General features: G+C 43.6%; 1 protein-coding gene across 1 annotated transcript in view; it reads left to right on the top strand.

Annotated features, from left to right (window-relative positions):
- Window positions 1-15,492, top strand: part of CCDC30 (coiled-coil domain containing 30) — a 50,126-nt gene that overhangs the window by 33,844 nt on the left and 790 nt on the right. Inside the window, exons 16-23 of the mRNA XM_018552667.1 lie at window positions 268-477; window positions 2,488-2,645; window positions 3,715-3,880; window positions 5,265-5,386; window positions 6,263-6,404; window positions 6,870-7,006; window positions 8,582-8,696; window positions 13,088-13,158. Coding sequence (XP_018408169.1) covers window positions 268-477; window positions 2,488-2,645; window positions 3,715-3,880; window positions 5,265-5,386; window positions 6,263-6,404; window positions 6,870-7,006; window positions 8,582-8,696; window positions 13,088-13,158 — 1,121 coding nt within the window. The remainder of the gene's footprint in view (window positions 1-267; window positions 478-2,487; window positions 2,646-3,714; window positions 3,881-5,264; window positions 5,387-6,262; window positions 6,405-6,869; window positions 7,007-8,581; window positions 8,697-13,087; window positions 13,159-15,492) is intronic.

The following is a 15,492-nucleotide window of genomic DNA, read 5'->3' as shown; positions in this document are numbered from 1 at the left end:
CACTGCCTAATGATGCTGAAGTCATTCTGAGTTTCCTGACTTTTCAAATTTAATTTTCCTGCTTCATTAATACTTCTCACGTTTTATGTAATAAAATGGCACTGTGTATCTTTATTTAATATTATCCTACAAAGAGCCAATATGTACCGCACTATTTTTCTATTTGGTCAATCAAATTTTGGCTTCTTGCCATTTGTGTGTGCACTGTATTAATTAATTGTTATGTCTGGTGGTTTATTTCTCTTACACTTCACACTTCTATCCCAGGTGAGCGAGGAATTAAGCCATGTGAAACAGAAGTATGCCTCTGTGACTGCTATGCTCTCCAGTCTGGAAGCTGAGCGGGATCAGCAGCAGCAGAAGATTAAGATGACGGAACTGGAGCTTCTGAAAATGAGCCGCAATTCTAAGGTTCAGAACAGCTGGCAGGAGAAACTGGAGCATGAAAAATGCCGAGCGGTGGATGCTGAAAAACTGGTATGAGATCCAGGCTGAGAAATAACACGAAGCAATCCTGTAATCAGGGCCAATGTGAAACGTTACAGCCGCTGTCATGTAGATATCATGGGATTCCTGGTCCAATCCAATGCCCCATGAACCTGCAGAGACCCCATGAAATACCTGATGCTCGTACCTGTACACTAATCCCGCTTCCATAATGCAGTGCTCTGTGCCCGGGCAACCTGAGCAGCACTTTCACATGAGAGGATCCTACTAAGCCCAATGTAAAATTATTTTATGTAGTTAATCAGTATTTGCATAGGATATTTGAGGGCATTCTAAGGTGGCAAGAGGTGTTTTCATGGTAACAGCAGGCATCTTATGGTGTCTGCTTTACAGCAAACATCAACTCTGACTAGTAAAGCTAAACTCAAGTATTTTACTGACCCATGACCTCCTAAAACATTTCATAGGAGCCTCAACTCTATATGCATAGAAGCCTGGGGACGTTTTAAAACTAAGCTCTACCCGTATATCTCCAGCATCACAAAGGATATAATTCATGAAATTACATAATGAACATACATTATAGTCTGGCCACCCAGAAGCAGACATTCTACCTTTTATTAGCCAGAAGGGTGGATATTTCTGTGGCGGATAAACGCAGGGAATAGGTATCATTTTCTATTTTAAAAGTCTACTCCATACATTAATTATGCTATAGCGCAAGTATGAATGTGCTGCGGAATGTCCATGGCTGCATTCCAGGTTACTCGATGTCTGCCTAATTCACCTCTGATATCAACAGATGGAAGGACACCCATGATCAAGTCCCAGCATGTTTTGCCCACCAGGAGTAGACAATACTTTAAATCGGACAAATATAAAATCATATGTTCTAGTTACGATTCTCTTTTGTACTTTTATACATTTCTAGTATACTTGCCGTAAATATATTTTATATTAAAAAGTCTCTGTTGCTAAAAAAAAAGATAATGACAAATGACGGTGCTTACCATTCTCTCGCAAGTGAATACATCTTTGTAATTCACTTGCGAGAGAAGTGAATTACATCCACTGGTAGAATCTTGAGCACCCAGCACTTCCAGGTTCCACAGTATTACTGCAACATGCTGGTGTTAATGCAGCTTTGAAGCGGAGCTTCCATGCCAAACAAACTTTTTTTGCCAGCTCTCTGTTTCACCTGCAACACAAATGGCTTTAAAAAGACAAACCGTATGCCCAGAAGAAAAATATGTACCTTGGCCCTGGCCATTGGTGCTTCCGGGAGGCACAGGTGACATCAGCTTGGAGCTCACAGGTTTTAGAGCTTCCAGCTCTGGTGGAGGCACAATGACCTTGCTTGCCGGAAGCACCAGAGTGCTTAGCAGCCACATAGCTATGGGGCATGGACTTGTGCTATTAAAATTTATAGCACTATTTGCCATTATATAACCAAGGACACAATGGGCTGAACCGAAAATGTAACACTACATACAGTACCACAAACGGCAATAATACTGCATTTTGGCCACTAGATGGAGCTGAGAAACATAGGAAATAAATACATGTTAGTAAGGAGTTACAATGTTACAATTCAGAGACCACCACCACAGAGAATGAGCATATAAATGTATACACTGATACTACGTGGATTTCAATAGTTACATTTATTCTATTTATACTCGTGCTTCATTCTCCCTATTGAACATTCGACCAAGGAATTACACTAAGAACATTTGTTTTTGCCCCATTCTCGCAGCAGCTGGCTTCCTTATACAGTACAAACTGACATGCCGTTTCTTTGGAGGAATAAGATATGTGAATTTTATAAACGGCACACTTAGTTAATGTGCTGTTATTATGGATTACAAATGTACTATCATTATGGATTACAAGTTTGCTATCATTATGGATTACAAGTTTACTATCATTATGACTTTACTAGTGTACTATCATTATGGCTTTACTAGTGTGCTATCATTACTAGTGTGCTGCATTTTGTAGTAGTTTGCTGTAACTCCCTAACACTGATACCTTCTACAGGTCTCGGAACTGCAGCAACAACTGCGAGCCTCGCAGCACCAGATTACTCTCTTGGAGACCCAGACAGCAGACAAGCGCCACCTGGAGGAAGAACTGAAAAAGGCAAGAGAGAAGGAATCCATGGTGAAAATGGAATTACAAGAGGAACATCTTAAAAAGTAATAGAAATTCGAGACAACCTTGTATGCCATTTGTAATTTATTACATCTGCACTATAAAATGAAAAATGAACAGCACAGCATTCATTCTTATGGATGGCTGTGAATCAACCTAGAACAGAAATTGATAAATAGGGTCAGGGGGCACTTGGCAGGTAGCGCTGATCCACACCAAGCTTTTTCTGAGTGATGAGGAAGATATGTTATACTGAATTGAATAGCTCAGCACACATGCAAGTGATGTGGGTGAGAGGGGGAGGGTTGCTTGAATATGATCTACAGTGTTTGGGCAAGAGTTAGGGCAAGACTACCTATTTAGTGTATTGCTCTCCCACAAAAAGGCCCCTTCTCCACCCACCACCACCATTAGAGCAAGTAGATGGCTGCTCTATTAGCACAGGAACTAGATCCTATTCTGTACACTTATATAAATCCAGAGTAAAGGGATTTCTATCTATGTATTTTCTGTATTTAATAATGTGTGAACATAATCAGTACTTTTATGGTCTAGCACAGTGATTGTCAATTTTCAAGGTACAGGGAGACTCAAATGTGGCCCAAGAGCAAAACAAAGGAAACTGGAGCACTCAGAGAAAGGCTCTCAAACACAGGAAGAACATGCAACCCATGAATGGCATTTATAAACAGTTTGTCCAAAGAAATAATTTATCTTAAATGAGAGGCATACAGTACATGCATGTATCCTAAATGTGTCTGTGTTCACAACAGATACCCTAGGTCCATGGCTATTGCGGTCTGTCTGAGATCCATAGATAACCTGACTGTTATCTGGTTCTGCAGAGTTTCAATGCATCTGTCAAAGGAGATCACCAGTGTAACTAAAATTCAGTTACGACTTCCTCAGCAGGAGCAGTGACAACACACACAGGCAAAAATGCAACTCTCTACACATGCCCTTGGTGGTCAGAGATGGATAGATCGATGGATAGAGCGATGGATAGATAGATCGATGGATAGATTAGATAGATAGAATAAAAAAAAATTCACAGCAAGGGTTAATCTTCTGTCATTTACAATTGAGGTTATCATACTCTTTATTCCCTCCTAGGAAAGTTTTGGATGAGAGCTTAGAGGTGTTGCAGCAAGAAATTAAAATCCTTCATGAGAAAGAGATTTCACTGACGGAGAGCAATTGTACCCTTCAGATTAAACTGCACCAGCAGCAGTCAATGCTCCAGCACCTGGATGATGAGAGAAAGTCAGTCACTTCTGAGGTTAGTAAATGTGCCAATGCCAATACTAATTCCTCCTCTGTCACATATATTGGATGGTGAAATTCAGTACAGGTCCTCCTCTAGAACAGGATCAACTTTGCTTCTACAGAAAACTGTCAGCCAGCAGATATGCTGAAGGAGTTGTTGGAGACTGGAGATAGGCTTCGGCAGACATTCGTAGACTGGAGACGTGAGGCCACTAGAGGTCTCTGTTCTTGGAGCTCCTTTACAAATCAATGCTTCCACGTTAGTGCTTCAACTTAAAAATACTATGTATATTCTGGCAGCAGGTGCTCTGAGGGCCACACATTGAGTGCCAAGAGGTCATGTGGCCCATGGCTGGGCATCATGGCTTTAGAACATTGGTTATCATTATGTACATACCATCAGCAGGCATTCTGAGGGCATTATAATTAAGTGCCAAGAGGCAACATGCTAGGCACCAGGGCTTTAGAATATTGGGGAGCTACGAAAAAAATCAAATAACAAGCCCTCCCACTGTAAGCTATTAAGTCAAGGCATTGCCCTTTCTGCCCTAAGACAGAGAATGGTAAAAGCCTGTTGATATTCCTGATCTACCCTTACGTCTTCTAAAGCCCACTTCTCAAAAGTCTTTATTGTAGCCACTCTTTCAATCCTGCTGGTATGGGTTTGGTATGTACTGGTGGTAAAAGCAGGACTATGTTTACCATAATGACACTTGTGCGTCAGTGCCTAGGGCAGCAGGTTGAGTGGGGGCACTAAACCTTGACAAATTGCGATAGCTTCAATCCACCTCTTGACATTTGTGCTGCAAATTCAGCAAGAGAACTGTGTGGAAAAGAGGTTGCAGGGGATGTGGATAAGAGTCACATCGCTCTCTATAGTTCAGAAATATGCAACCTCTCACAGTCACTTCTGTTTGACAGCTTACTCTGCATGTACATGTCGAGAGAAAAAAACATAAATATAACCATGTAAAATAAAAGGAAACAATATAATAAAATACTATTATAACATTTTTAAAGCAAACTTGTTGCAAAAAATTATCAAAACTGCTATTGCCTGTGAGAGAAGGCAGCAAGCCCTAGTGACGTTTATCCGCCCTCCTCTCTCCTTTGCTGATCACAGAACATTTTTTACATTTTCTGAGTAGTTCACAGTGGGCCGGCAGTATAGTCCAAATGATACTATCCGGCCTAAATGAGAGTGTAAATTGTAATGAAAGGGCAGTGACCCGTGATCAGGCATACACCTCATCAGAGGTCATTTTGTTACACAGCAGATTATAATAAAAGATATTTGTCTGGAGTTCAGCACTAAGCCAGGGCTCAGACCCAATGCTGTACTTGTCATAAGAATGCAATATAATGTTTAGCTTCCTTTTCCCTGAATTGTGTTTCAGCGCACAAGTTGTGAGAGCGCAAATCAGAAACTTCTAGAGAAACTGCAGGATATGCAGCAAGAGAAGGAGCAGTTATTGAAGGAATATGATATTCTTCTGAAACGGCTGGATGATTCTATCAGGTAAGGTGGCCGCTAAGGATGTGCATAGTAAGAACTTTAGGTATTGGGATTTGACACCCTTCTGTGCGTCTACATTCTTTTGTGTATGTATGTATGTATGTATGTATGTATGTAAACCCTAACAATTAACTTATTTTTCGTCTGTTTAATCTACCATTTAAAGTGTTTTATCTGTTCGGTAAGTGTACAAAATACCTGTTGACCCTGTTAGAAATCTAGTGATGTCCTGTAGACACAGTACTATCAGCCCTGTCCAGTTCACTTCTGTGGACTACAGAACGCCTCCATCTATGTTATGGAGATGGGAAGGTGTTCTACAGTCCCGGCCTGGGGTAACATTGCTGCTCCTCCATAGATACACTACAGTGTGGGAGCACTGTCACTCTAGGACAGGAAACATGTAACTGGCAGGATCAACAGGTCAATATTAAGATAAAAAACCTTAAAAAAACCCACCATATTGGGACAGATGTATGATAACATCAGCTCTGTCCACTAGACCCATTTATGAGCCGTCATTCTCTGGACTCTGCTGAAAAGGGGTCCCCTGGAGCAACAGTCCTTAATATATTACTTAAATGTACTGAGTTGTCAGAAAATTCCATCCCTTGTCCTTCCAACTTTATCCATAAACTGTGGCATCTCAGATGGTGCAAAACACTGTACAGCCATGACCTACGTGTAGGTGATAAAGAGCTTAGCTCTTGTCATGGGAAAAGTAGATCATACATCTGCCCATCTTCCAAACTTATAATTCCCAGCTAGAACAGGAGCTACATCACTTGTATTGGGGGCGCGTTTTTTAACATGTACCCATGCTAAGTTCATAACTAATTAAATGTTAATGACAATACACCATAATTTCTATCCAACTAGGAAATACAATGAAATGCAACTACGCCATAAAGCCAAACTCAGCCGAGCCAAGGAGATCTATTTAAATGAGCTGAACCAGAAGGACCACCGCATTAAACAGCTGGAGATGGAGCTGAGTGTGTCCAAGAGCCAAACAGAGAAGGTAGGCTTAAGGCTGAACTCCAGGCACACCAATTCTGACAATGTTATACATATCCGTGATCAAATGATCACACAATATTATTAGACTCCGTGTTTGATGCATTGTGGGTACCTTGTACTTTAGAGACATGTTTTAGATGCATTGCTATTAATACCTATGAAAAAATGATGGGATGCGCCTAAAACGCACCATTGAGGTCAAAAGCCAGTTTATAATGCCTCTGCATTCCTTCTAAAGTTGTCTGCTGTTCGTCAAATGTGTCTTAAGCATTGCTGGTTAAGCATCAAACTGACCGTTTTTGTTGCTGACTAGTGAATTATGAAAATAAGGGTGGTACTGTGTTCAGTACTACTCCCCCATTCTCCCCACACAATTTGGGGTTTGTCAGCTCTCACTATTGTCACAGTCTTTCTATTCGTGGAAGCCATTATTGGTTTGAGTTACCTTTTTGTTTTCTTCTCTTAGGAACAGCAGCTGATAAACAGCATTACCGCAGTGAATGAACATTTACATGAAGAGAAGAGACAGCTGCTTCTGGAAATCAGTGAGCACGAAGCTACAGTGAGCAACCTCAAGTGGAAGTTGCGCTCATTAATGAACAGGTATGGCATTTCTTACACAAGATGGTAGAAGACATTCCAGATTATTGAAGGACATTGCCTGCTTTTTAGATCTGAGCTCCATGCACTGATAAAGAAAAGGCCCCTCTGTGCTCCAGTCACAGAATGAGTGCCTTCAATTTTATGGAGAATAGGCCAGCAGTTTGAAAATGGGAGGTAGACGTATGGCATCATAATAATTTCCTGTCCACCTTTGGATCTAACTGATTTGGCTGGAAAAATCCTGTACATGGTACATGGCCTTCAGCAAGAGCTGACCACATACAGGTTCCAGGGACATGAGGTCTCTAGCAATGGAGGTGTGAACAATCCCTGAAACCAGTTAGCAACTAATTCACTGAAAATGGTTACATGTGCACACCGTACGGCAGATTTTTCTGTCTCTCCAGGATAAAGGGATTTGAAATAGGAGAGTACACAGCGCACTCGGCCGTGCGTATTCTACAGATCCGTTCAGAGGTGACTGGTTCTCTTAAACCGTGTAAAACCCTATAACAGGTTTTCTTTTAAATAAAGGTGAACTGCCAAGCGTTACTGTAGTGATGAATTGGCCTAAAGTGTATTACTACAGAATCATTCACAAGACATAAGTCAATACTAGGGATGTACCGATACAGGTTTTTCGATATTGAGTTCGAGTACCAATATTTTGCTTTCGGTACTCTCATATGTCGAGTATCGATAGCGTTGCTTCCGCTGGCATGGAGACGGCTTCCCAGACAATCAGGAAGCCGGGCAGCGGGTAATGACATCCCGTCTGGCTTTTTGATTGCCCAGGAAGCCGGCTCCATGTTGTTTGGCCGGGAAACTGACTTCCCAGCCCTTCAGCATCGGGCCGGCTTCCTGGCCAATCAGGAAGCCGGCGAGTAATGGCCTGCCTCTCGGCTTCCTGGTTGGTCAGGGAGCTGACTCCATGCTGATTGGTTAGGAAGCCTGCTTCCTAACCAATCAGCAAGGAGCCAGCTGTTCAGCTGGCTCTCGAGTAATGGCCTGCCTCTCGGCTTCCTGGTTGGTCAGGGAGCTGACTCCATGCTGATTGGTTAGGAAGCAGGCTTGATGCTGATTGGCCGTGAATCTGGCTTCATGCTGATTTAGCCGGCTTCCTAATTGGCCACATGGAGAGAGAGCAGCAGTGACTGGCCTGTATTACAGGAGGGGGCGGAGACAAGACCAGTCACCCTGCACATGGAGAGAGAGCAGCAGTGACTGGCCTGTATTACAGGGGGGGGCAGAGACAAGACCAGTCACCCTGCACATGGAAAGAGAGCAGCTGTGAGTGGTCTGTATTACAGGAGGGGGCGGAGACAAGACCAGTCACCCTGCACATGGAAAGAGAGAGGCAGTGACTGGTCTGTATTACAGGAGGGGGCGGAGACAAGACCAGTCACCCTGCACATGGAGAGAGAGCAGCAGTGACTGGCCTGTATTACAGGGGGGGGCAGGGGCAAGACCAGTCACCCTGCACATGGAAAGAGAGCAGCAGTGACCGGTCTGTATTACAAGAAGCTCCTGCAGAGAGACAAAGTTTCATGTTTATCTCCAATTGTGTCATCCTAGGAGTCAGTTTCTAGATCATGAAAACCAGCAGCTGAGAGAAAGCGTACTTCAGCTTTATAACCAGATGCGCTCACTAAAGCACGTATTAAAGAAACTGCAGGCCCTCAACCTTCCTGTAAGTATGACCGTTGTAGAATGAATCGATGTAAAGAGTGTAAGAAGAGATTATATACTAAGAAAATGATAGCATGGCTGGTTATATTTTGGCCTTCCTTGGTTCCTCCTTTCCCCTCATCAACATGCTAATGACATTTGTAAATAAAACATTTCCATTTTCAGGAACTATACCTGATTTAAGTCACAGTGATGTCATCACTGGGTCTCTGTACCTTTCAGTGCTATGCAGGCAGATTATGGCTGGTTAGAGTTGCCGGCAGAGTGCGGTCTATAGCTTCCTGAAAACATTCCAGCACCCTGATGCAAGCAGTGGGCTGGTTCTTGGGAGGAGTTATGCAAATATCAAAATGCCTTAAAGAGTGGCGCCAGTCTGGAGGAGGAGGCTGCATTGTAAGCAATGTCCACATGTAATGCTGAGTCTTTACATGTGAAAGGACTGAAATCTAATGAATAAGAGGCGGGCCAGGGACAGTCAGGCTGGGAAGGAAAAAGCTAGATGATGCTGGATGTCCAATAAATGAGGCGGGCTCTATCTTAATTGCTGCAGCTTCTAATGCACATTGTGAGAAGCTCGCAGTGTGCGGTGAAATCAGAGTAAGCAATTCCAGTCCAGGAGAGGAGCCGGTACAACCGTGCCAGACTGAAGGGAAGGCCGGAGTTCAGCTTTGATAAGCAAGTTTTGGTATAAAGAGCCTAACTCCCCACAGGATGAGGTGTTGCGTGACCCAAAATTTGCCATCATGGGCAAAGGGAAAGGCCACTTTAAATATGGTTGCTTCGGCAGACAAAGGGAATACAAACATTCTAAGGACCAGAGAACGCTAATAAGACAATACAGCATGGGGGGAATTTATCAAAACTGGAGCAGACAAAATCTGGAGCGGCGGTGCATGGCAACCAATCAGCATCTATCTTTCATTTTCAAATCTTAATTGAACAAACTAAAGAGAGAAGCTGATTGCTTGCCAGGCACAGCTGCTCCAGATTCTGTCTGCTTCACTTTGGATAAATTCCCGACAATATGTGACTTTTTATTTTTATGTGATCACAACGCAAAGTCCTTTTTTTTAGGATCTATTGTGGGAATAAAAATGTTTTTTTGTCTTGTTAAATATTTTGTTTTGTATTGTTCTATTTATTATTTTACTGTATCATTTGTTATTGAATATTTTTTTTTGTTATCTTTTTACATGTAAATATTACAGACTCATATTTTTTATTGATCAACAATCCCCAGCAGGCGACAAACTTCACGAGAAAAGCAAGTTACTATACAAACGCTGTACACGTCTCCAGCCTCAGTTGTCTGTGGGCTTGTTCACACGGGCAAGGTCCGTTTACTGCAAAATTGTCAGGTCTCTGCGCCTGGCCGGCCTGCACGGATCAATGACAAGCTGTGTCTGTATGCTGGTAAACATTACTCTGAGCATATACTTGCATACAGGTACAGATGTACGTACCTAGACTCAGTCTGCATCCAGAGGCCTACTCTTCAATTTTTTTATGCTACACAGACCTCTCTGCCCGTGTGAATGAGCCCTATACAGTAAACTCTTGGTTATCCGGTATTCACCTAACCAGAAACTACATTTATCCGGAATCTAGCAATCCCCATGGATGCCGGATAACGGGGAGTTTACTGTATAAGGTTCCTCCATGCATGTGCTGCTTTCTATCTGCATAGCACAGCAGTGCTGGCATGCTTGAACATAGCCACTGGGAGTGCATAGGAGCCAGTCTGCCTTGTAAGGTACTGCTGTGCTGCTTGGATAGAACGCAGCGCCTACACCTATAGACCGTTTTGGAGCAACCTGATGTACAACATTTTATATATTAACATTGCTTTAGAAAAAAAAAAAATTCTAACGATCTACTTCAGAAAAACTTCAATAGGTTATCATATGAGCACAAATGGTGCCTCTTCCTCTGCTAGGGGCCAAACACACAGGTTACTGAATACCTGCACTCCCTGCACAGTCAGCATTCAGTGTATACTGATCCCACAGGTCAGACATCTTTATAAGAGATTGTAGAGACAGGCAGTGTTGTAGTAGATCACCTGCACTCCCTGCACAGTCAGCATTCAGTGTATATAGCCTGATCACACAGGTCAGACATCTTTATACAAGTTTGTAGAGACCGGTAGTGTTGTAGTGGATCACCTGCACTCCATACATCATTATAACCTTGCACAGACGTGGTGCTCGCAGTGATTACACAGATGTAATGTGCTGCTTTCTATCTGCATAGCACAGCAGTGCTGGCATGCTTGAACATAGCCACTGGGAGTGCATAGGAGCCAGTCTGCCTTGTAAGGTACTGCTGTGCTGCTTGGATAGAACGCAGCGCCTACACCTATAGACCGTTTTGGAGCAACCTGATGTACAACATTTTATATATTAACATTGCTTTAGAAAAAAAAAAAATTCTAACGATCTACTTCAGAAAAACTTCAATAGGTTATCATATGAGCACAAATGGTGCCTCTTCCTCTGCTAGGGGCCAAACACACAGGTTACTGAATACCTGCACTCCCTGCACAGTCAGCATTCAGTGTATACTGATCCCACAGGTCAGACATCTTTATAAGAGATTGTAGAGACAGGCAGTGTTGTAGTAGATCACCTGCACTCCCTGCACAGTCAGCATTCAGTGTATATAGCCTGATCACACAGGTCAGACATCTTTATACAAGTTTGTAGAGACCGGTAGTGTTGTAGTGGATCACCTGCACTCCATACATCATTATAACCTTGCACAGACGTGGTGCTCGCAGTGATTACACAGATGTGCATCTCAAAGTATTGATTAGAAGCACTCATCAAATTCAAAGTGTGAACTTTTGTTCCTTTATATTGAACATGCATCATCAAAGCCAAAGCCACGCAGGGTGGCAAGTTCCGGTGATCTTCTGACCAATACTGTGTAGAGACGTGCACTGCAGCCTGCTTTCAGGTGCAACATCCTTCTGAGCTGTTTTTGCATTCCTATTGACTTGTATATGGACAAAAGAAGAAGTTCTGAGAGAATTATCTATGTATACATACTGTATGAGCATTTGCAATCATCTTGGCTTATGCAGTGCATAGTGACCGGCAATCCAATTCCAGGGACAGAGGGAACACAGGAACCTATTAAATCCTATTCATTGAAGCTAGGTCCTGTTTGAAACCTATCATGTGCCTTATAGGTCAGGAAGCATATTATGGTTGAGACTGCTGATGCCTATGGAGGGTGATAATTTCCAGCATATGGAGATTCACCATGCATAGTCCAGGACTGTGCACACTCGTGTTCTGTGCCAATGTATGAAAGTCACTATGAGACTTGAAAGAAATTCTAATAAAAATACCGTTCAGTAGAAGACTCTTCATACTTACTTCTTTGGCAGACAGAGTCCCAACTCCACTTTGCTAAACATCTACAGCCTCTGGCAGAATGTTCAGCATCCATCACTTTGGAATGTTCAACCCCCACACACTAGGGTTGCTCCCACCAGCCCCTATGTCTCAACAGGACACAGGGTACAATGGAAGGAAACACAGCACAAAGCAGGGGAAGCAGGCATCCAACACAACTGGAAGTGTTTCAAAATTAAAGATTCTGCCAGAGCCTGTAGCTCTTTAACAGAACAAAGTTTAAACTCCCCTATTTGCCAGAGTTGCAAGTATGAAGAGCCTCCTTTTGCCATCGACAGTCACTTTAAAGCTACTGCCAACACCACATGGCTAGTCACAGGACTACTGCAGGGGATGGTTCATACTGGAGGACATGGGCTCTACCGTCTACCACAAGAGATTGTTTAAGAACCTGATTGCAAATCATGGGGGGGATTTCCCAGTCCTATGCAGGAGGAACAGGAATGAAGACACTGAGGAGGTTATACAGGAGTAAGAAGTAATAAAGAACTCCAGGGACATTTTATTAACCCTTGCAATGGGCTACCCTGCACTGCAATGGTTAACTGCTTGTTTTTTTTCCGGAGGAAAGTAACAAAGTTATACTCACCCGATCCTCCGTGCCAGCTGGCTGTGACAACCCTCCCTGCAGCCTGTCTCTGCTCCAGCGATGGTATGTACCTCTGCGTCCTATACACTACATATAGAATGTAATGACTCGGGGACCTGCAGCGGAGGGGGAGAGAGGCTCAAAGGACCGGTCTAAGAGCAAGCTGACTCCGAGGATCGGGTGAGTATAACTTTATTTTCCTCCCTAGACCAAAACGAGCAGTTAACCCTTGCAGTACGGGAGGTAGCCCCACTGCAAGGGTTAATAAAAAATGTTGCCCAGAGTCCTTCTTTAATGCTACTAGAGGTACCTACTTAACCCACATGCATCCACTGCCCTGTAATGACAAAACAAGATTACATCTCCTCCGTTCTTCCTTAGGATATCGCAATGATGATTCCATCTGATTGGCTATTGAGAACAGATGACATGATAAATCTGCCAAATGAAAGGTGAGAAACCTTTTCCGAACATACCGTGCTGTAGTATCTCCAGAATGGTCCTGTGCTGTTCTTTTTCGTGTATTGCTTCCAGCAGACCTGGGTGAGCAGCAGGGGTGTACGTAGACCCTGATCAGCATACAGTCAACATGTACAACTGTCAGGTCTGGATTTAGTCCTTGGAGAGCCCGGGGACTTTAGGTTCAATGGACCCCCAGACACTGGAATAAAAATACACAGCAAATCACCGCATTTACACACCAAAATCCATTTATTGCATGTCACGGAAACTGACAAGTTCTACATGCATATTAAGGCTGAATGGGTTCTATATCCGAAGTACCATACATGCCAGCAAAACTCCAAGTATATTTTCAGGTAAGACAAATTCCACAACAAAATGAAATGCTGAATCAGTCCGTGGCACAATTTTCAGGTTTTATCTCGGCGAAGTTCAGTACATTTTACCAACTTACAGCTATATACATCTGACTACAACATCTGCAATAAGTCTTTCTTTATACACTTGGCATCTGACATTTCTTTAATGAACTCTTCAAACTGCATCACCTTGAGAACACTGCGTTCTAAATCCAGTAGGTACATAGTAATTAGGGGTTTATTTACTAAAGTCGAATGGGCTGCTCACTGTGGAAGGGAATTTTTCCTTAGCTCGGTGAATGTGGTGAAAACTCACTTTGCAAACAATACTAGATCGTGTGCAGTGGTGTCACAAGGGGGGTGCGGCCCGCACCCGGGTGACACCATTGGAGGGGTGACACCAAAATGACTCACAGTCATTTTGGGGTCACCCCCCTCTGAAAAGTCGGGCCGAACGCCCGACAGTATCAGGAGAGAGGAGGGGACCCGGCGGCATACCTTATCCCGCCGGGTGACTGTCCCCTCCTCTCTCTGCCGGCGTCCATCACCAAGATGGCCACCGGCAGGTATCAGAATGTTGCCGCGCGTGCACGATGACGTCATCGCGCGCGTGGTGACGTAACATGCATGCACAGTGACGTCTCGGCGGGGTGACACTCGGTTACCGCCCCGGGTGTCACCCAGCCTCGGGACGCCCCTGATCGTGTGCAAGGAAAATATTTTTTTTTTAAACGTCATTTTGCTCTCACATGATTGGGTGATGGAACTCAGCAGAGCTTTACCTCATTCACTAAGCAAAGAGACAATTCCCTTGCAAAGTGAACCGTCTATTTGCCTTTAGTAACTCAACCCTTGAGGCCCCCTTCACACCAGGGCAACGGTGTTTCAGCGCTGTTTTTGCGGGGTTCTTTTCCGCATGTTTTTGCATATTACAGCGGTTTTCTGTTCATATGTCACCGCCTTTTTGAAGCTCATTTTCAGTTGTTCAATGAGAGGCAAGCTCAGCTGCTGAAACGCGCATAAAAACCGCGTGAAATCATGCAAAAATGCGCTGATCAGCATGTTTCCATTGTAGTCTATGAAGAAAAACGAGTTAAGAGCGCCACAAAAGAAGTTTAGGGACTATTTCAAGTGACAGGCGTATTTGTACGCGCATTTGCGTGAACGGCCTCTATTGGAATGTATGGGATTTTATTTGCATGTGTTTTTCCGCGCAGCGAAATCGCCCCGTTGTGAACGGGGTCTAAGGCTGTATTCACGCATGGCGTTTGCGGTTCCCGCGTGGTTTTCCGTGTGGAAGACTGTGCGGACGAAAACTCTCATATTTTTAAATCCGCACGGATGCTGCTCGTTTGCGATTACTAAATAGCCGCGAACGTGCGGAATCCGCCGGATTATCGCTCTTGGACTATTTCGGTGGTCTGCGCAGTCTTGTACCGTGCGGCCCCCACAATGGTCTGAACGATACACATTGAAGTGCATTGAATTCCTTGTGTAGAGTGGCTCCCTGCGTATCTGTACAGCCCAATACGCGCGGACAGCCGCTCGGGTGTGAATGGAGCCTTAGACTTTCATGGCTCAACATGGTTCTCAGATAATTCTGAAACTTTTATAGATGATTCTCCATAATATTACTAACAAAGATACATTTTAATAAAATAAACTCATATTTTATGTAACATACTTTTGTATGGGGGGCTTTCTGGCAGGAGGTCCAGGTCATTTGTCACTTTTGCCCCCTTATAAACCCGGCACTGACGATTTGTATGAAGAAAGGGAAGAGACCTGAAGAGACGATTGTGTTAACATGATGCATTTCTATGCAGACACGTTGCCTCTACTGCTTTCATCAGAATTGACAGCATTTTAAAGCCCAATTTCACCATCCCCCCCCCGAATGTACCTTGTATACACAGTGGCGTCACAAGGTGGGTGCGGCCCGCACCCGGGTGACACTATTGGAGG

The sequence above is a fragment of the Nanorana parkeri genome, unplaced genomic scaffold, assembly GCF_000935625.1.
Source record: "Nanorana parkeri isolate BGI_ZX_2015 unplaced genomic scaffold, ASM93562v1 scaffold94, whole genome shotgun sequence".
Lineage (NCBI taxonomy): Eukaryota > Metazoa > Chordata > Amphibia > Anura > Dicroglossidae > Nanorana > Nanorana parkeri.
Note: the sequence above shows the minus strand (reverse complement) of the source record. Positions and strands in the feature narration are given on the sequence as shown.